The sequence below is a fragment of the Cyclopterus lumpus genome, chromosome 15, assembly GCF_009769545.1.
Source record: "Cyclopterus lumpus isolate fCycLum1 chromosome 15, fCycLum1.pri, whole genome shotgun sequence".
Lineage (NCBI taxonomy): Eukaryota > Metazoa > Chordata > Actinopteri > Perciformes > Cyclopteridae > Cyclopterus > Cyclopterus lumpus.
This window is the reverse complement of record NC_046980.1, coordinates 20,721,297-20,742,767: the sequence shown is the minus strand read 5'-3', so window position 1 is coordinate 20,742,767 and position 21,471 is coordinate 20,721,297. Positions and strand designations below refer to the sequence as shown.

Here is a 21,471-nt window from a genome sequence, read left to right as displayed (position 1 = left end):
CTCCGTCTCTCTGCTTCCGTTGCCGACCGTCTCCCGTGTTGTCCTCCATGACCTTAGCTGTTGCTAAGTTGAGCAAAACGTTCCCCTTCCTCCACCAATAGAGACGGATTGTCCCGACCCCCTGTCCCCTCACAGCTGCCTGAATGCTGTAAATAACCACCGGCCTGCGGATCAGGAGTCACGGCTGTGTAACGGTGGCCGATGTTGGAACCGTGCCACCGTGAACTGTGAAAACAGAGGAAGACACAAGCTGAGCTTCATAATGGAGACCACTGAGCTGTTACCCAGAGACACACAGCATCCAGAGCAAAGAAGAAACCGCCAGTGCATCAAGCTGGGGCCAACGTCCGGTATGCTGGATGGGACGCATATCTTTTTTTAAACAACCGTGAAGCATTGTGTGAGAATGAAATCTGATTTCATTGTCTTTCCCATGAAAATCCCTTTGTTTCTTCAAATGTTCCTCATGTTTTGAGCTGCGTGGCATTTTATGCATGCAGTGTACATTTGAGTGCAGGAGTGAGGCCCTTGTGGAGGCCTTATTTACATTTACAGAAAAATATACAATAACAGTTGACTGGATAACTACGTTGTGTCTTTCTTGGGGTTTGGTGTTAGCTGAAAATACATTATCCGTTTCGGTGTATGTGTGTGGAGCCCCACTGGGCTATGGTTGGAGACAGCATTTGTTTTCAGAGGTAGTGTTGGTGATACAAGTGAGTAGAGTCATTGCCACCTCCCGGCCAATAGAGGAATACCACAAAAAAAGAAGGCATGTTCAGGAAGTCCCTTGAACCTTGAAGATGACACACCTGGTTGATCGCATGTGTGAAGACACATCTAAAGAAAACAGAAAACAAGATTATCCCATGGCACAAAACCTTGCTGTACACTGATCAAATCTTTGAGAGCGTACAGAGTGCTGCAGGAATGAGTCCTAAAACTAGGAGATGAGTCAGCATTTTCTTTTTTAACTGTAAGGTTGTGTTATACTCTTATGTTAATTATATACATATTTTGAAATCAAAGTGATACAAATCTCAACCATGTTCACCTGCTTGGTTTCTTTCAAACACATAACTCCACACTGTCATTACCTTTTTCCCAGTGAAGGAAGAAGAAAAGCTTTTATCCGCCCTTCAAAAAAATATTAAAAACAAGTAACTGGAACTGGTTGAAAATCTGGAAAAAGCTCACAACTAGTCAATATTATTATTTTTTAAAAAGCGGTCAAATGTCAATTATGTAAGTATGAAGGTCAATGTGTTTGTCAATGCATAAAGAACAATACCGTAAACAATATCAGAAAGGAGACAAAACAGGCATCTGCTCTTGTTACAGTTTATTGTATATATATATATTATATATATAAAAAAACAAAAGTAAGACTGTTTCAAATTCCTAGACAGCTGTCCATTTATCTTATACTAATATATATATATATATATATATATATATATATATATATATATATATATATATATATAAACACACATACATATGTATTTATTATCTACAGTCCACATTTGTATCCCAATACAGTGATCAGCAGATAGTTTCTCTCTGTGTGTATTGCATAGAAAAAGGCACAGCTCTGAGGTCTGTGTAAAATACAGCCTTCGCAGAGGAAATCGGCCTCGCTCGCCGATTCAAAGCGCTGCACGCTCGGTACAGCGCTACAACAAGGTTCGGTAACAAACACTGATCGACAAAAACAAAAAAAAAGCCTCATGAGCTTGAATGTTGTTCATACTATGTACATTACTTTTGGCATTGAAGCGTCTGTGACAGGCTTTGGAGTCGTTGACATCGGAGTATTGCTGCATGAACTGTTCGCCTTCACAACTGGAAAAAAAAATGGTGAACAAAAAGAGTACAAAAATGTGTAAAAAGTCGTGGTCGCCACCCCACAAAAATCGATGACAAAGAAACATTAAAAAAGATAATAACTAACTATGTATATATTCATATATAAAGATATATAGATATACATCTATATATATCTATATAAAATGGCTTCCACCCATAATTCCATACTCAGATACATTCCTATCTGATACATTCCTACCACACATTCTGTACACACATTTACAATCCAAATGTTCACTTCACATCAAAAATAAATATATTTACACAGAGAAGAAAAAAAACAATATGAATAAATAACTTCATTGACAAAAAAAAAAACAAGCACTCCAAAATTCAAACAGAGAAAGAAACAAGACAGTCATCTGCAAACTGTATTAGTTGGTGCTCTTATCTGCTCAGCTCACACTCAGCTTTGGATTCTGTTTAAATGCAGTGTGTTTGCGTACTAGCTGAGGTCAAATGCATGCTGGGAAACTAAAGATCTTCCACCGGAACAAGTTTTGACACCAGCCCGACCTCACTGCTGTTGGCTAGCACAGTACGATGAGTCAGACGTAACACATTCTGTCCCATTTACAACGGCTGCGTCCCACCAGCTGGGACCTCCGCTAGAAAGAAAAACATGAACATACCGTTTTTTTTTTTACCGTAGCGAGGCTGTGTTGGCAGACACAAAAGTGTTTAGGGTTAATTGTGCAATTTAAAAGTAACTGCTTTCGAAGGAAAAATCCACTCTGTTGCATTTCTGCACCGCTGTTCATCTACGGCTTCTTCCTCTGTCAACATTAAAGCTGCACTCAATATCTTATTATTATTACCAAAAGTAGCCTCAAGACGACATCACCGCACAGAAAGAGCCAACATTATTGTACGTGAATGACTGGTGATGCGTTAAAAGTACGCCAGGGTGAATTATTCCTCTAAAGTTTCGCCCTATTAGTTAAAACCTCATTGTATTGTCTGACTGTCGTTCCGAATAGTGCAGCAGGTAAAAGGCATTCTGTTGCATCAGCTCCCGTAAACGCGGCATGTTTCTGCAAGTCCTGTAATTAGTGCGACCGCTGCATGAATAGAAAAGATGGCAGGCCTGTGATTGGCTGATACCTGTGTCTTCAGCTACCTGTCACATTTCAACCCTGCTGGTGCCGTCATGTTGGTCTCTCTCAGAATGGGCTGATGGGTAAATTCTGTGACTGTCCTTTCAAAAGCTGTGGATCCATTCTACTCTAGTCCATCAAGTTTGATCCTGTTTTTCACGGAACACCCCAGTTAATAGTTACACCTGTCGAATGGGGACAGTTATATTAAAAATCATTACTTACTTTAAAAAAAGGTAAAGACAAATTTGTGTAAATGGACTATTTCTAACTTTAATAGAAAAGGCTCACCCGTGGACATTTGAGGGATACACTGAGTATTTTCTATTCTATAAACTGTGTGTGTGTTGTGGTCTGCTGGCAAAAAACAAACCAACATGTAGACCGCGGGTATCCTCATCCTAGATGCCGCACTCAGCCATCACATTTTGTGCCACAAAATTCCTTTGCCGTTTTGAAACGACGGAGAGTCTTTTGCATTGTTGCGGTATCGGGTTAACATTGCCGTGTGTGTTTTCCCCACATTCAAATCACCCACGATGATTTAGCCCTCCCTCTGCCGTACGTGCTGAGCTCCGGGGTTCAGCATCAAAACTGTGAGCCGAACCCTGAGATCCTATTGCCAACACAAGTAAACATACTGCATGTGTGTGTGTGTGTGTGTGTGTGTGTAGTACTGTATGCCGCGCTGTAATTAGTCTGCCAATCATGTTGCTAATTCTGTCGAAGCCAAACAAAATGTTTTCTTTGTGTGATTCTATGCAATAGTTGTTTGTCTCGAGGCCTAGAGAGCCAAATGTAATGTGTTTGTAGCCACAAACTCTCCGCTGAGTTTTTGGACTTTTCAGATCATCTGCATTCATTCGACCGCGAAGCGTTGGCGGCGCGATCCGCCGTCTCCAATGTAAACACGTCGAGCTCTCCTGTGGGTGTAGCTCATTTGAATTTCTGCTGTCACTGAAGCATGATAACTAGCACGGAGTCTGGGCTCACGTAAAACAGCACAGTTACAACATGTAGATGTGCCTGCCAATATGGAAGGGAAAGAAGAAAAGTGTACACTTATAACGAACACCCAAGCCATGTGGTTTTAGAGCTGTTCCCAAAGCGTGGTTATATACCTAATATGTAATGCAGCACACTGTTGAAACAATGTATTCCTCATTAAATACCTTTTCGATGCTCGCTTTACACATAAAAACATAGCCTCTGTAATAAGATACAAATTAAATTATTTTGTGATCATGAGAAATTACTTTACTTAATAATAGTTTGAACACAATACAATAAATTAAAAATAAAAATAAAAAAGTGAGAACTAGAAAAAAAAAAAAGATAAATACTGTAAAAACAGGAATTGAAGAAGTGGTCATTTTGAAAGGCACTCATCTGCTAAAAAGCCATGAATTCAGTGTGTGTGTGTGTGTGTGTGTGTGTGTGTGTGTGTGTGCGTGTGTCATGTGTGTATACTTGCATTACTATACCTGTGAGGAGTAAATGTCCTCACAAGAATAGAATGATTGCAAAAATCCCCCAGAATGAGGACAATCTGCCGGTCCTCACAGTTTTCTATTTACAGTTACTTCCCAGGGTTAAGGCTTAGGTTCAGGTTAAAGGTTAAAACTAGGTTTAAAATTAGGATAAGGGAATTAATTGGAGTCAATGGAGGTCCTCACAAGTATAGGAATACAAACCTGTGTGCATGTGGCTGTCTTTGTTTCCCAGTTACTTAATTTCTGTATTTAGAAAGGCGAGCACAGTGCATGCACAGTGTTGTGTAGTAGTAGTTGTCATAGTAGTACTAATTGACATCACCATCGATGTTTACAATTACCGACCTTTGAAGAGTTAAAAAAACAACAACAAAAAAAACAACAACAACCAGGAACCACCCCCATAAGTTAATTCCAGTCTCTTATTTTAAACTGTCTGTGTGTTTCTGGTGTCAGGCAGTCACGAACCCACCAACACCTCCATGATGTGGTCCAGTTCTGTCAGATCTATTTTGAAAGGCTGATTGGCTGAGACCTGGGGGGCGGGGCCGCTGTACGGTGACGCCAACGATTTGAGGAGGTCGTCCGCCGTCACCGCCGGCGGCAACTTGGTGAGGCCGCCTCCCGCCGCTCCCACGGCCCCCGCTGTCGTGCAGGGGTCAAAATCATACATGGACGTGTCGATATCGGCGAACAGGACATCGTCCAGCGCCAAGTCTGAGAGAAACCCCGACGGTGAGGAGGAGGAAGAGGAGGAAATGTCTACTAGGCCACCAGGGGGAAGAGTGGGCAGAGGGTCCATCGGCCTGAGCTCGGTGCAACGGGCTTCTGCTAGCAAGACGCCAACTGCCGCTGATTTAGCACCCATGGTCCTGCAGTCTCGGAGTGGACCTGCGGGTGAAGGGGACAGGGATGCTTGCTGGGAGGGCTGGGTGAGTGGCGTGGGAGCAGGGGAGGTAGTCACGGTCGTGCTATTAGCTGCTGCTGTCCTTGTTATGGCTGTGGGAGGACCCAACTCCATGTCACTCAGAGCAGAGGGGAAACCGTCGCTGGACAAGGCGGGCGCAGGTACCCTGGGGGACGCCAGGCTCAGAAGTGCCGAGGGTAACGGAGGAGGCTGCGCCGGAGGAGGCGACAGAGGAGGAGTGGGCGGGGATAGAGTACAAAAGGCTGAATCTCCACCATCCTCCTCCAGCAAAGATGCCGGGGTCAGGCAGGATTCCAGAGGGGCGGGGAAGGCCTCCGAGCAGTCGGGGCTGGCCTGGGATGTCTGGCAGTTGGGAGGCACCATTGGGTGGGGCGAAAGCGGTGGGACGATTGCCGGCATCAGCAGCACCGACGCCTGGGACGCCTGCGCGGACAAAACGCCAAAGGAGGGCGCCGCTTCGCGGAAACCCTCGTCCATTGGGTCGTCGGGCGGCGGCGAGGGCGGCAGGAGCAGCGGCCGCAGGGAGCCCTCCTGCTTGAGCTCGTCCTGGATGCGCCGCAGCATGTTGTTGATGAGGACGCGGCGCTCCAGGCTGGGCTCGCCAAGTGGCCGCTGGCTGTACAGCTTCATCAGGGAGATGTTGAAGATGGTCTGCCGCTGCAGGGTGTAGGACACCTTGGACAGGCCCTCCGGCACAAGGCCTAGTCCCCCTCCCGCCACCGGCGCCTCCAGCGTTTTGCCTTCCAGCCCCTCTTCATCCTCGTCCAGCTTTCGCTTCGCACCTTTACCGAACATATATCTGGAAAACACAAAACCAGAGAGTTAATTTGTCGCTCGTCAATAACATAACAAGGCAAAAGGAAAACGTCATCTTGGGTTGCTACTGGTTATTCTGGAGATGATTATCGTTTTTTTTGTTTGATGCAAGTACATTTTTCTTTTTACCATAGTCACAGAGTTGAGCAAATATTTCTTATCTTTGCATGAAAGTGAGCCAAACAACAACAGAGGGACTGCCATTCAATTTGTCGTGATGGACCAATTAATTAATCAACTCTTTAAATAAAACAATGTATAAACAAATTAATTATGGCTCAGCCAAAATGAATGATAGTCATGGCTCGGCCCTTTCAGTCTCATCATCTTTCTTTTGGAGCACCCTTCTTGGACCAGTTGGGGTTCAATAGTTACATTTTCCATGACTTTCAGAGCACTACAAGTATTTCTACATTGGTGAAATTGTACATACCATTTTGATATTGCAAAAAAGTTAATAAAAAATAAACATGGCTAATGTTTGTTTGTCGATTCAAATCCAATAGCACCGCTAGATCTAGCATTAGATTATCATTGTCGTACCACATCTCACCAGTGAAGTTTGCAGAATGAAGCCCAGCAGCTTAACTGTGGTGATTCAAAAAGCTGCTTAAATGCAACGAGCTTACTGCAACAGGGGATTAAAAAAAACAAAAAAAAACATACATTGAAACCAAGAGCAGCTGCAAAGCGAGCCTCGCCACTGCACGCTGTAGCCCAGCACACACGCACGAGTTATGTAATAGCAGCATTCCCCCCGCTGTACAGCAAGATCATAGGCCAGATTTTAAGCCCAACCCCCCACCCCCTCCTCCTGCCATATTAGAAGAGCACATTGAGTTACTTATACCACTTTCAGACGGCATGCACGTTGAACCGCGTTGGACTCTTTCATACAAGACAGCCGTCAACCTCTCCAGACTAGTGTGGTTTTCAACACAATTACAACCAGGAATTGACCAGATAAAAGTTACATTTTATTTCCACCACTCCTCTCTCGTCGAAATCATTGAATTCCTTTCAATTCCAGTTCATCAGAGCCGGGCGGCTTTGAAGGAACGGTACATTCCCTTAACATCCTGTACTTATTCCAGTAGCTGAACTGATCTCTCCGTCTAATCAAACTACCTGATTTGTCTCATTATCGGTGCTCCAGAGAAAGCCGGGGAGGCAGCAGAGAGACGGACAGAAACAAGAAAAGAAAGAACAGGAATCGCTGCAGTGTGTTTGACTCTAATCCAGGCTGACAGGCTCATGCAGCCAGTTGCTGTCTGCTCGCACACACACACACACACACACACACACACACACACACACACACGGGAAAGTGTGTGCTGTAGGCCCAGTCACCACGACTGGTTGGTTGCCATGACAAACAGAGTCAGCTGGGAATTCACCCAGAGAGACGACAAAGAATGAGATGGGGGAGAAGAGGAGGAGGAAGAAAAGAGGGGGTGGGGGGTGCCACTGGGCGGGGGGCAGGAAGGAAGAGAAGGAAGGCGAGGAGGAAGTAGAGGAGGAGGTGAGAGACTGGTCTAGAAAAGGTGGGAGGGTGGGCAACTTTCTCTCCACCCATCTATCAAAACAACTGCACTCTTTGAGCTCGTCATTACTTCCGACTTCGCAACTGGCTCATAAATGATGCAGATCTGTTGGTTCTCTGGCTGCACACACCATTTGATTTCTTTGCCTTGGACACAACGAAAGAAGTACCTCGAGATCTTTCTGCGTTTGCATGTTAGCTTTGACGGATATGTCACTGAGACTGTCATTTTCCATGGCAACAGTCACAGACCAGATGCTGACTTTGGGTCCGACTGTTGAGCGATGAGACCATTTACGAAATGGGAATGTCTGTAATGTTTGAAAGGGTTGATTAATGAGGTTCTTGTAGGTGCATATTTAATAGAGCTGTACTCTCTTCTGTCTTTATGCTAAGCTGACCATCTCCGAGCTTTAGATACATAGCTGACATATGTGTCAGTCGTTAAGAGGAAAGAAGACGCCATTGGAGTACAGAAATGTATAAGAAGTATATTTGTTTGTCTCACAGGTCTCAAATTTTTCACACGGCCACAATGGCCTGCAGAACATGCCAAAGTCTGGACGGACATACATACATAGATCGACTTGAAATTCAACATTTTGAGCCCAGATTCACGATGATGATGATGGGTGTTTTTGCCAGTTTCATATTCAAGTTTGGAGCTGGTTATAGATGATAAAAAGCCTAGATGACAGCTAGCGGCTAGCGACCTGAGACTGCACCCACCTGTCACTCAAAGCGACCACGCCCAATTACGCCAACATTCACCACCAGCACAGTTGATCATCAACAGGGAAAATAGCTTTAGAGACCAAAACTGTGTTTTTGTACGAGGCTGTAAACATGTTAATCTCTGCTGTAAAATCTGGCATTTTAACATGGGAGTCCACAGGGATTGACTTGCTTTTGGAGCCAGCCTAAGGTGGCCGTTTGAGGTATTGTAGTTTTTGGCAGTTGGCTTCATTTTTTAGCACGGAGGTTTGCCACTTTGTGCCAACAAAAAGTATTAGCTCAGTGTATACTCCGGACTTGGCTTGGTAACCGAAGGGTTGCTGGTTCAACCCACATGAACCACGGTAAGGAGTCTGGACATATAGCTGGAGCAAGGCACCAAACCCCCATGTTACGGTTACGTTATGCGTGTGTAATGAATAACAGAGTATAAAATGAGGCATTTATGATGTGCTGCTGTTTTTTCTTAAAATTTTTTTAAAAAAGTTAGATCTCTGTGACTTACTACTTGAGTTTCCTGCATTCGTTGCAGCTGCTTGTGGAGCTTCTATGGAAATGGAGAATCGGAGTGTCAGAGAGACACAGACATGGAGCGAGTCAAAGAGAGAGAGAGAGAGAGAAACAGAGTTAGTTTCAAAGCAGTTTACGGGTGTGTGATCGAGGGCTGAAGCAGCTGCGCATGTCTGACTCACGGTGGGGTGTACACACACACACACAGTGCCCCACCCCTTACATTCCGCTTCATTATCCTCCTCTTCCCTTTTCCTTCCACCTCTCTTTAGTCACTCTTTTTTTTTCTCATCTACTATCCCCCCCCCCACCCCCCCCCCCACCCCCCACCCCCCCCCCCCCCCCCCCCCCCCCCCCCCCCCCCCCCCCCCCAACCAACCCACCCACCCTCCCTTTCCCCTCCCCTATCATCACCCCTCCCTCCTTCCTTCCACTGACTGTCAAAGTTCACAGGCCCAGAACCATCCTACACCCTATGAACCATGTCTAGATATGAACATGCCAGAAGAAGAAGAAGAAGAAGAAGAAGAGGAAGAAGAAAGGCAGATCAATGAGCAGAGTAGATAAAGCGCAGCTCCAAAATGGAGCCCGGGTCTTCACTCAAGGTCACCGTGACTTAACTGCGCCGCTGTCGATTGTCTCAAAACTACCTTTTTCCCCCCCAAATTATTTTTAATGTGTGGTAAATACGGCTCAAGGTCAGAGCGAAGAAGCAACCAGCTACGACTAGAAACCACCCAGCCTACAGTTTTGAAGGTCAGACATTTTTTGGACTGAAGCTCAGGAAAGATCTCGTCAATTGTATAGTGGTATTAAATGTTCAAAAAAGTACATAGTGTCTATGTACTTCTTTGAAATCAAATTTAAATTAGAATAACTTCAAAAGAAGTGTGTAAATAAATCATATCGGAGGCTGATGACGCCAACCGAAAAGATTGACTTTAATAAAAGTCCAACATCATTTTATCCATACATGTAATCCCAGTTGCAGTATTTCCTCCTTTTTGTCTTACCCTTTAAACCACCTTCTAAAATGTGCAACGGATACCAAACTCAAATTCAAAATCAATGCACAAATGGCTGCTTCCAGCGGGCTATGTGGTCTATGAAAAGCACTTCTCTCAAAATAAACACTTCTGACGTCGCCCTGCAGCGCAAAATATCGCCAGATAACCCGACACAAAACACAGACTGGGCAGAATAGTTTCTATCTTACTTGCAAACGTCTACGAGACCAGGCCCACACAAGTGTGGCTGCGTGCGTTTTTTACATATTATATTACATTACATTACATGTCATTTAGCTGACGCTTTTATCCAAAGCGACTTACAATAAGTGCATTAAACCGTGAGTCCAAACTCAGAACAACAAGAATCAAGCAAGTACAATTTCTTCAATAAAGTTAAACTACAAAGTACTATCCGTAAGTGACATTTAAGTGCTACTAAAGTGCTATCGGTAAGGGACATTTAAGTGCTACTACGGCATTTAAGTGCTACCTATTCAAGGTATAGTCGAAAAAGATGTGTTTTTAGTTTGCGCCGGAAGATGTAGAGACTTTCTGCTGTCCTGATGTCAATGGGAAGCTCGTTCCACCAATGAGGAGCCAGCACAGCAAACAGTCGTGATTTTGTTGAGTGTTTAGCTCGAAGTGAAGGAGCTACGAGCCGATTGGCAGAAGCCGAGCGAAGTGAACGGGCTGGGGTGTACGGTTTGATCATGTCCTGGATGTAGACTGGATCCGATCTGTTCGCAGCACGGTACGCAAGTACCAATGTTTTGAAGCGGATGCAAAGTTATATGAAAAGTTGATGATGCCTTCGGGGAGCTGGGCCCTAGTAAAATAATATTACAAAGCATAGGAAAGGAGACTTTTAAAAACAAGCAGTGGGTTTATTTATTTATATATATATATATATATATATATATATATATATATATATATACCTCGATGGACTGGCGGCCTGTCCAGGGTGTCCCCTGCCTTCGCCCTATGTCAGCTGGGATAGGCTCCAGCGCCCCCGCGACCCTAATGAGGATAAGCGGTATTGAAAATGGATGGATATATATATATATATATATATATATATATATATATATATATATATACACACATATACACACACACACACACACACACACACACACTACTGAAAAGTACTCTCTAACTCTAATTGCACAATAGTGGTGTAAAACACTTTTACATTTAGAGGGGAGGTCAGGTGTGCGTTGTCCTGCGAACACACACCAGACATGTGGGCCGAGCGTGTTACTCCAGGAGCTGGCTGCGTCCGAGTGTGTGCTGTGCAGTAGTGCAGTGCCGGGTGGACGGACTCTGCAGTGATGTTATGATCCTGTAACTGGATACGCTGGTTTCCAACGCCTAAGATGCACGTCCACCCCTCCCCCCTCGCCGGGGCTATTTCAGGTTCTCTGGATGCGCCGAGTACGGACGCGCCACTGCAGGTGGATGTGATGCGGATTAATTTCGACGTTCATGTAAGTGCACTGTAATGCATCCGGCTTTGCGCGCGAAAAACCAAACGACACTGTCCAACTTGTGACACACGCACAACTCACACACAAACATCAGAACTAGTAAACACATTCCAGACAAAACCCAGAGGAAGAGATGCTCGCCTGACCAGACCCACTACGCTCAAAAGCAGCTACAGCCACACACAACTTAAGGTACACCATGACGATAGCTGCTGCTACTGCTACTTCTACATCTATGCATTCTAGTTATATGACATTGTTGAACATTTGCATTAAAGCTGCTTCAATTAGACTATGGTGATCAAGACTCTCCAGCTACTTTTCCTCATTTGCCCGGGCAATAAAACAGTTCAACACCCGAAAACGGGGGAAAAAAAAATACAGCATGTGTGTCTTTTTCTCAATCAGACTGTGGTACTCAAGTGACACCATCAATCCGTTCGAGACGCATCAATGAACGAGATTCGGTTCACACTTGTAGTTTAAACGGGGAAATGCTGGTAAGGGGTTTGGTGATGGTGAATGAAAGGTAAATTAAATATTGATGGTCATTCATTTGTTTTTCTTTTATCTCGAGTGGCAATTTTTGCAGGCAACTTTTAATGTTACAATATCATCAGGAATCTTTACCATCGTCAGAACCCCCCCCCCCCGTCGATTCCCAATGAAATTAATCAATCAAAAAAGGACTACTTTGGCGGTGCCGCAGCCGCCGTTCTCTTTCACTCTGTAGTCTCACTCATCGTTACCTTCACTAATTAGTGGCAGCCGGTGACTCAAAATATCGGGGAGGAAAATCCAAACTAACGTTTTGACGTCACGTCTTTTTATTTAGTCACTTATTTGTATTGTATGGGCTCATAATCACAATTTGTGAATTTAGCTTACAGGGGTTTCTGATTTATAAATGTTTATTCTTTTAATCTTTTCATTTGGAAAGCATTTCGATGCTTAAGCTTGAAAAGCACTATGTAAATAACAATTATTCATATTATTTAAAAACCCATGTTGAATGACAAATTAAGCAGTAAAACAATGCTCACTAGATTTATTTAAACAATCAATGGAGGTCTGGCTTGGAATGAACCTTGTGTAGCCAGTTCGTCGGCCTTACAAAGTGTCTCTCTCTCTGAGCATGAGGTCGGAGGTTGTGAGCTGAGAGCGTTGTTGTGTGAGTAAATGGTGTTTTTTGTCTGTTTTTCTTGTTGGTAGTGGTCGACAGAAGGCAGTGTATGTTGTAGCGTGTGTGGTAGTGTGTGTTGTAGTGTGTGGGGTTATTGTGTGCACGAGGGGGTTTGGTGGTTTGTTGTGTGCGTGTTGGCGCAGCAGGCCGGTGCGCGTTAGCAGCGTGCTAACGCGCGATGGATCTCAGCTGGTTGACTCGGGGACATGGCCTGAGAGTTGCACCGGGCTTTGCGTGCTCCGTGGAGGACTGCAGTCTGGTGGTGGGGCGGGTGGTGGATCACGGCAGCGTGAAGTCCGCCGCCCGCATGAACAGCGCGGTCGTGATCTTCCTCGACAGCGTGGAGAAGGTGAGCACGGTGGCGGCGAAAGGCATCGTGGTGAAGGGCATGGTGGTGCCGGTGCTGCCGCTGGTAACGCCGGTGGTGAGAGTCACGGTGGACAACATGTCCCCGTTCATTAGGGACGAGGTGTTGCTCGGAGAGCTGGCGAGACACGGAAGGGTGGTGTCGGGTGTGAGGAAGGTCTCCTCAGGGTGCAGGTCTCCCCTTCAGAAGCACGTGGTGTCGCACAAGAGGCAGCTCCTCATGGTCCTGAATAACAGGAGTGAGGAGCTCAACCTCGTCATCAGGACCAGAGTCGAGGGCTTTGACTATGTGCTGTTTGTGACCTCTGGAAACGGGAAATGTTTCCGGTGTGGACGAGAGGGGCATCAGGCCAGAGACTGCCCAAGTAAGCGGTCAGCTGAGCGGGACGCTTCTAGTGAAGCGGCTCCTGAGGGACAGAACCAGGAGGGTCCTGAGGGGGTCGGAGGGGACCGGCAGGAGGCACAGGGAGGACAGGTTGAGACGGGTGGGGCCCAGCAGGGTGAAGAGGGGGGTCGGGAGGAGCTGGGTGGAGCCCAGCAGGGTGAAGAGAGGGGTCGGGCTGGGCTGGGTGGGGCCCAGCAGGGTGAAGAGGGGGGTCGGGAGGGGCCCAGCAGGGTGAAGGACAAGGGGCAGAGGTGGCCCAGAAAGTGGAGGACGGGATGACAGAGGTGGTCCAACAGGTGGGGGGTAGGGGGACAGAGGTGGTCCAGGAAGTGGAGGAGGAGAGGGCTGGAGTGTCTCAGCAGGTGGACGAGGAGGGGGCAGGGAAGGAAAGATGTGGGCAGGAGGCGGGCGTTGTGTGGTCAGACGGTGAGGTTGACATGGAGGAGGAGGAGGAGAAGGGTCAGGCTCACCGTCTGAAGAGGAAGAGCAGGGAGGACGAGGAAATCTCACGGGCCAAGAAGGGAGCTTCGGGTAAGGGGGACGAGGAGTCTGAGTCTGAGTCCAGTATGGAGGAGGACTCCTTCTCTGAGGAAGGCGAGGAGCACCCAGACGTGTACAGTGTGGACGAATTGAAAGGGTTTTTAGGCAGGACTAAAAACCAGAGGATTTTAATAGAGGATCACTTCTCGGACTTGCCGAGAGGAAGATTGCCGTTACTGTCGGTAAAGCGATTAAGGAGTATGAGGCATATTTGAAATACAAGGGCCGACGTCCAGAGGACCGTACTGAGCGTGCTGACGGAGGTGGCCGGTCCTGAACTGGGAGGCGTGTCTGCGGTGGTTTCCCTGCTACGAGGACGAGACGGAGGTGCTGCAGGACGAGTACGAGGACGCGACGGACCACCTCTCAGATTTGTTTTCTCTCTCTCTCTCTCTCTCTCTCTCAAATAAAAAGGAGCATTTAGGTTACTGCAAATATATTTATATTAAAAACATCGGTAATGGTATCCCCGTTTGCTAAAAATCGTTATCCAATGATCCCGACTAGATTTAGCTACAGAAAGCTGTCAAATATTATTACTAATTCTACCCCGGAGTCTTTGTGCCTTCTCGCCTCACAGGGTTCGTTGGACCTGGCTGTGTCTGGAGCCGGCCCTGGCTCCTGTCTTCTTGCCCCTGCTTCCTGCTCGTGGGTACTGCCCTGGATGCCCCTCCTCCCCATCTCCTTCTGTTTACATGGATCGTGGTTATCTGGATAGTGGTCCACTACTTATTATTCATAATTTATGTAATATTCATTGAATGTGTTTATGTAACTCTGTAATGCTGTTCTTTCTGTACACATGACATCTATTGCTTCTGTCCATCCGGGGAGAGGGATCCTCCTCTGTTGCTCTCCTGAAGGGTTCTTCCCTTTTTTCCCCGTGAAATGTTTTTTGCTGTTTTTTTCCTGATCCGATGTGAGGTCCTGGGACAGGAATGTCGTATGTGCACAGATTGTAAAGCCCTCTGAGGCAAATTTGTAATTTTTGATCCTTGGCTATACAAAATAAACTGAATTGAATTGAAATATCTAAGAATGAGCTGAAACCCCTGAACTAATTTTGTAAACCTTTTTATTTCAACATTGCGGAAGAATCTTCACTAGTGTTTTTCTGTGGAACAACAACAAGGGAGGAGGGCAGATGGTTGAGGAGAGCCATAACCAGATAAATAAGTCAATCATGCAGCTGGAAACAATGTCCGTGTGTGTGTGTGTTTTCCCTTGTAGTGATCATAAACACTCACATGACAGAGGTCAGCTGGGTATCAGACAGGGAATTCGCTACTATCTCTTACGTAATGATGGACCTGGTTACAAAACAGCACGGGCTCCCACTGCCCAACACGCAGCACCCTGGTAATAGAGAGACACCGGTGTGAGCGCTGATGATGCTTTTAATTCCTTTTGTGAGCAATGAATGCATTGCAATCCTATTATTTTTTATTTCCCTTTCTTTCTTTTGTCTGAATGTCTTTCTGTATTTGAAATGTGTAAGTTTGAGGTGTGTTAAGAAACCTTGGTTTTCCTGACTCGTATTGAAACAAAAGTTGCCAGTTAATTTGGGTACACACTGCTAGTTTTTGTTGGGGGGGGGTTCTTAATATTTAGTCTTCCCTCATTGACAGAATGGGGCTGGACAAAAATAACTAGAAACACCTCTTAGTATAAAGAAACACAATTCAACAGCACCACAAATTCCAGCGACCATGAAAGACAATCATTTAGGTGGGCTGTTATTTAACCAAGATGTAATGTCTAATGTCCAACCAAATTTCTGCACAGTGCATTGAACACTATCAATCGTAACACAGAGAGCTGTGCCTAAATGCCCAATTAATTACGACTAAAGGGGACTATGTTGGTTCAAGGGACAAACTGCTTTTTTTGCGTCGCCATGACACAAACATAGGTGCATCTGGAATTTCTGGTCATTAGTGTATTCGGGCACAAACTCACTCCATCTCACACACACATAAACATACACATACACACTTAAGTCTATAAATAAGAGGCAGAAGAAGAGAGCAGATTTAGGTCAGCAGACGTGTCTACATGCCGCTCCACTCTTTCCACCAAGCCTCTTTGGAAGAGGGCGGGGGGAAACACAGCTTGACACTCAGAAATCTCCAGCGTCAATATGCCTGGTCACTCAGTGTACGGTAGTATATGCCTCATTACTGCAGTATATGCCTTATTACTGCAGCATGCACCTCATCACAGCAGCACCGGCCCCATTATCACGGCGCCTACCTTGTTACGGCAGCATCGGCATCACTGCTGAAGGTGTCATCATTAAAAAAAAAAAATGTTTTACTGCAGCCAGCACGCTTAATCATAATCCTCGTGGATGCAGCACAAACCTTAATACTGCACTTGAAGCTTTGCTGCTGCACCGTGGGCCTTGTTACTATTGCAAGTTTGAGGTATTAAGCAACTGAAGGTATGCAATGCAGAGTGCATCCCTTCCTCGTGGGGGTAGCCGAGGGAACAGGACTGGCTTGTTACTATAAATTCAAGCTTCAAGATTGACAATTAAAGCCTGCAGCTGTCACCTCGTCATGTCCAATACATTTTCGTATCAAGGCCCTTTAAATAAATGCATGTTAGGATACAGTATGCCTTCAAAATTATTTAGTTAGAGTCCCCACCAGCTCACTGATGACGTGTTGACTCCAGAAATACCAGCAGACGGTTGGGAGGAAGTGTAGGGGATTCGTAAGGGTGCTAAAATAACTACATCCAACACTGAAGGCCCACTATTTACCCCTATTTTGTTTAAGCAGTAAAATGTAATATGGTGATCAGAATCAATTATTGTTATGGTCTCATTCTTGTAAATTAAACAGTAACAGTGACATTTAAAATGTTTTTTTTTAAGGACTCTGGACCCTTACTAGAGTCTGTGGACTTCCTGAGAGGGTACCGCACTCAGCAAAAACTAGGCTTTCCACTCCCCACTGTGTTTATCTGTCCAACTACAGTGTAGGCAGAGGCAGTTGTGTAACTCTGCATCACATCTGGCTACCCCTCAGGTGGGGAGGGGGTGTTCAGCTTTGATGAGAGTCTAGACAAAGTAAAGAACCTCTGAGGTGACTCTCTGTGTCTCTCAGCAGGGGGAAGGAGGGTGACTAAAGTGATGAGAGGCCCTGTGACTGCTGAGACAGTCCCAGTCACTTTGACTCCCACGCTTAAGCACATTCCACTAAGTTTACAGGTGCATGCTTCACAATAAAGACTGAGTGAGTGTGCTCGGTAATGGCCTTTACACGAAGTCCATGTTCACTTTAAAGGCTGTACATGTTCAAATCCCGTCGACCACACCAAGTCAGTGTAAATGGCCAAAATACATTTTCAATTAATGCCGTTTACACGTCGGACCACTGATACAAATGTAGGTCATTTTATATAATTCGGTAATTACCTAAAAAAAAAGAATAAAAAAAAAAAAAAAGAGTATAGCCCAGCTTGTGTGGAATTATTAGCTTAACTAGTGTTAGCGCGAGTGCTAATGAATGAGTGCATTTTGGGGGAAACGCTCAATGCATTTAGGGTTTAAAAAAAAAAAAAGTTTCCCCCGTAGTGATGAACTGGAAAGTGGCGGCCGCTTCCTCGGCTCCGTAACCGGGAATGAGTTGTTGCCCGAACGAGATGAGAGGGCCACTACAAGTACAGCGGGCACACGTCAGGCTACTGACGTTTTTTTAAATTTTTTTAATCAATTTAAAACGAAAACTTTTCACCCCTGACCCTCCGCTACCCACAGCGCCACTGATACACCTTCTCCGCGGTCTATTATTCATAAGAAACGCGTTACACCGCCGCTCCGTGCCGCACGTCGCTCCGTGAAGGAAAAGAAACGGTCTTACCGCGTCCAGGTCCGCCGGAGTTCGAAAGAGAAACATGGACGGTATTTAAACGGTCCCGTCGGCTACCGAGGAACAAGCCGTCCTCGCTCCCCGAGACTCGGTCACACAATGGCGCTGATAGGAGGAGAAAGAAAAAAAACTGCCTCCGCTCACGGGAACGCTTGCTGCCTTCACGAGCCGTCGGACACGCTCGCGAGGTGAGCTGCACGTGCGCTTATGTGCCGCAAAAAAAGGTGTTATTTGAAGAGTAACTAGGTATTTAGTTGATCAGCGCGAAGTCACGCGCAGATTTGATGTAAAATATGCTAAACATAAGCGTAAATAATATGCAAGACTTATATATGGTGAATGTGCTTAAATGAAGAACGTGGTCCAATCGTGGAGATACCAATATGTGACATTTAAAGGACAGAAAGTGATGTGGCAACTAGATGAATATCACTATCATGTAACTGTTGATTAAAAATGAATCAAATATTCCTTTTTAGTGGGGGATACACTTTAAGATGGTGCAATCGTTTGTGAAAAGGCCTCCCTAAATTGTTTAACCTCCTTATACCGAGAAATATCTCATTCAGATGCTCATTTAGACTATCATTTTTAAAATATATTTCCCATAGTCCCGAGGTCACTCTTAACGTCACACCGGCATGAAAACTGCCATGACAGGATCCATTTTGTTAGGGCGGGTTGGTTTACGAGGAGCACGTGAAGGCAGCAGGAGAAGCTGAAACCGAGCAGCTGCCCCGAGAAGTGGCGTCGTTGGCTCCGCCCACACATGCACATACACGCACGCGCCCGCGCGCGTGGTATGCTCCGTAACATGTTATCCTTGTTTCCCTCTCAGTATAAAATATGTAATCAAACCGTCAAAACATTTTTACAACTATAAAGTGGAAGCAACGTTCACGTTTAGAGCTGTAGCTGCTGTGCCAAGAGCCCATCTGGATGCATGCCATACCAGCACTTTCATAATAGTCCTATGCCTTATCAGTAATGGTTGTTAGTTTTTGCTGGGGTTTTGCACTTTGACATGGACTGAGAACTTGGAATCATTAATTTATTGTTTTATCGACACAAAAATGGGCAGAGAGATGAGCACTGGACCAATGGTGCTGTTTGGCCGGTGAGCGATACCAGTCCTGCCCCAACTAAAACAAAACCCAGCAGAGTCTGCTCCAGACGAACAAAAACACTAGTGGAGCAGGGCAGAAAAATGGGCATCCTGGACCATCTGTGTTCCCGATGCCCCCTGCTGCACACTCAACCCAGTTGTGCACTGATACGGTCACAATCACAATACGAGTCCCCCTATTTTGCCAGACGAGCTGCCTGTTCTCGGGACATGCTTTGATCACCCTGATGTCACAATAATTTCCATTTACTGGAGTTCAGTGTTTACGGGACTGCACTGTTGGCACAGAATCATTCAGTTTCTCCTGTTGTCAGGCTGGTAAACAGCATTTAAGTCCGTCACTCTCCACTGTTAACAGCCTGGTCAAACCGGGACATGGCACAACAAAATAATAATCAGGCTGGTCTCATCCAGATTTGTAGATATTCTTAAAAATGATCTTGTATGTTATCCACATAATCATATACTGTTTTCTACTGTTCTCTACTACTGCAAACCAAGTCTACCTACGGGTACTAATAAAGTAACCAAACCAAACCAAACAAAACCAAAAAAAGTATACAGACCGGAAAAGCTCACACAGTGGATGTGTCCAACAAACTGCGATATTTTAGCGAGGATGTCACTGTTCGTTCCCGGTGTGACACAAGAAGTCAACATTGATTTATTTGTACGTAGCTTGCGTAACGTAGTTTTGGCACTTCTGTGGTTCTTTTAATCGAAATGACAATCTTTTCCTAAACCAAGTAGTTTTGTTGCCTCAACCTAACTAAGTAGTTTTGTTATCTAAACCTAAGTAGTTTTGTTGCCTAACCCTAACTAAGTAGTTTTGTTATCTAAACCTAAGTAGTTTTGTTGCCTAACCCTAACTAAGTAGTTTTGTTATCTAAACCTAAGTAGTTTTGTTGCCTAACCCTAACTAAGTAGTTTTGTTATCCAAACCTAAGTAGTTTTGTTGCCTAACCCTAACTAAGTGGCTTTGTTGTCTAAACCTAAATAAGTAGTTTGTTGCCGAAACCTGAACTAAGTTGTTTCCTGCGAAGATGGAAGTTTATTTTTAAAATACTGTATACATGTAACACAAGGAAATTGACACAAGTTGCTGGTCTTCTTAGTAAAACGTACGAAAAACGAGGAGTTTTGTATGGAATCAAACCAACCGTTTCATGGGGATACGTTTGCAAAAAAATATTATAATCTGCACTGTGTTGTTCACCCCATCACTGGCCTTTTGTTTGCTGGATTGTACATGATCTTGTTAAAGAGTCAGGAGAAAAAAAGCTCTCGGAGATAACAAGCTTGCTGACAACGATTCGCTAATGGGACAAAATGTTCGCGGTTAATTCAAAACTCCCTTCTTTTTCTTTTCTGGAGCAATTTGTCTTCCGGCGGAGGAGGTCACTGAAGTTCAACACAACACCAGTTCACTTAACACCGTAAAAATGCAGCATTTTAAATGCTGGTTGTCCCTCCCTCCCTCCCTCCCTCCCTCCCTTCAGTCGTTATTGGCTGAAGGGAGGGAGGCTTGGACTGCATGTAATATATGAGATTCTTTTTAAAATAAATAAAATTATAAACTGACTTGGCTCAATCAGCGCAGACAGAAAAGCTTGTGGAACTGCTGCTGCACTAATAATAAAAGACGTGAATACTCTGTTTTGCTTAATATATCTGCAATCATACAAAAAGACTGAATGAAAGCCCTGCTGGAGTACGGCTAACGGGCGGGTTAGCTCAGTGCATGCACGCACGCTAAGCTTCTGTGGTGAATGGAGATCTGATTTAAGTCCTGCGTTCATCTCTCTGGACTCCCGAGTTGACTCATGAATGCTGAGCAGCGAGGAGGGATGGCTCTAAATAAAGATTTCAGGTCAAAAACAGGAAATGGCTCAGTGAGCAGGGAGGGCAGGGCCATAGCAACACCAACTGGAGAGCTGCACCCACCACATCCCTCCCTCCCTCCATCTATCTTTATTTATTTCTCCCTCGCTCTTCTTTTATTTCCCTCTGTGCAAAATCGGCTTGTTCCTTGTCTTCCGTGCCTTCTTCTGCAGTAGCTTCATCCTTAATTTTCCCCCTTTTTCTGTAGTCTTCTTCCATAAATGTGCCGATTTTAATTCAGCAACTATCAGACAGAGATTTGCCAAAAAGCACAATGCAAAATGTTTAACAGTTTAAGCATTGAAACCATAATGAAAAGCTACATTTGAAATGCATAAAACATCATCAGATTAATATAACGGAGAACACATCATGCTACTAGTTATGTTATGTATCACTATCACCGTGAACCTCAGACATGGTGAGTTCACTGGTCCCGCTCACCGCTCCGGTCCGGCTACACGGTCGCTTCCACCCAGCGCAGTGTTGCACCTCTGGGTGGTAACGCACCGGATTACAGCTGTCACCGGACTTAGTTCCCTGACAGCCATGTTACATTTAGACTCACTATGACAGCACGCAGTTTCTTTTTTTTTTTACATCATCAGGGTCTATAAATTC

At 45.1% G+C, this 21,471-nt stretch overlaps 1 protein-coding gene across 6 annotated transcripts in view; it reads right to left on the bottom strand.

Annotated features, from left to right (window-relative positions):
* Nucleotides 1-4,200: 4,200 nt before the first annotated feature.
* The window catches only part of sertad2b (SERTA domain containing 2b), a 37,342-nt gene continuing 20,071 nt past the window's right edge, over nt 4,201-21,471 (bottom strand). For 2 of the 6 annotated variants that reach the window (XM_034551286.1, XM_034551287.1), the window contains 2 exons: nt 8,987-9,028; nt 4,201-6,186 (listed from right to left, as the gene is read on the bottom strand). In XM_034551286.1, coding sequence (XP_034407177.1) covers nt 4,920-6,182 — 1,263 coding nt within the window. In that variant the 5' untranslated portion in view covers nt 6,183-6,186; nt 8,987-9,028 and the 3' untranslated portion in view covers nt 4,201-4,919. Of the gene's footprint in view, nt 6,187-8,986; nt 9,029-10,939; nt 10,984-17,834; nt 18,141-21,471 lie in introns of those variants that run through there. The other 4 variants (XM_034551284.1, XM_034551288.1, XM_034551283.1 and 1 more) reach the window with 4 other exon arrangements.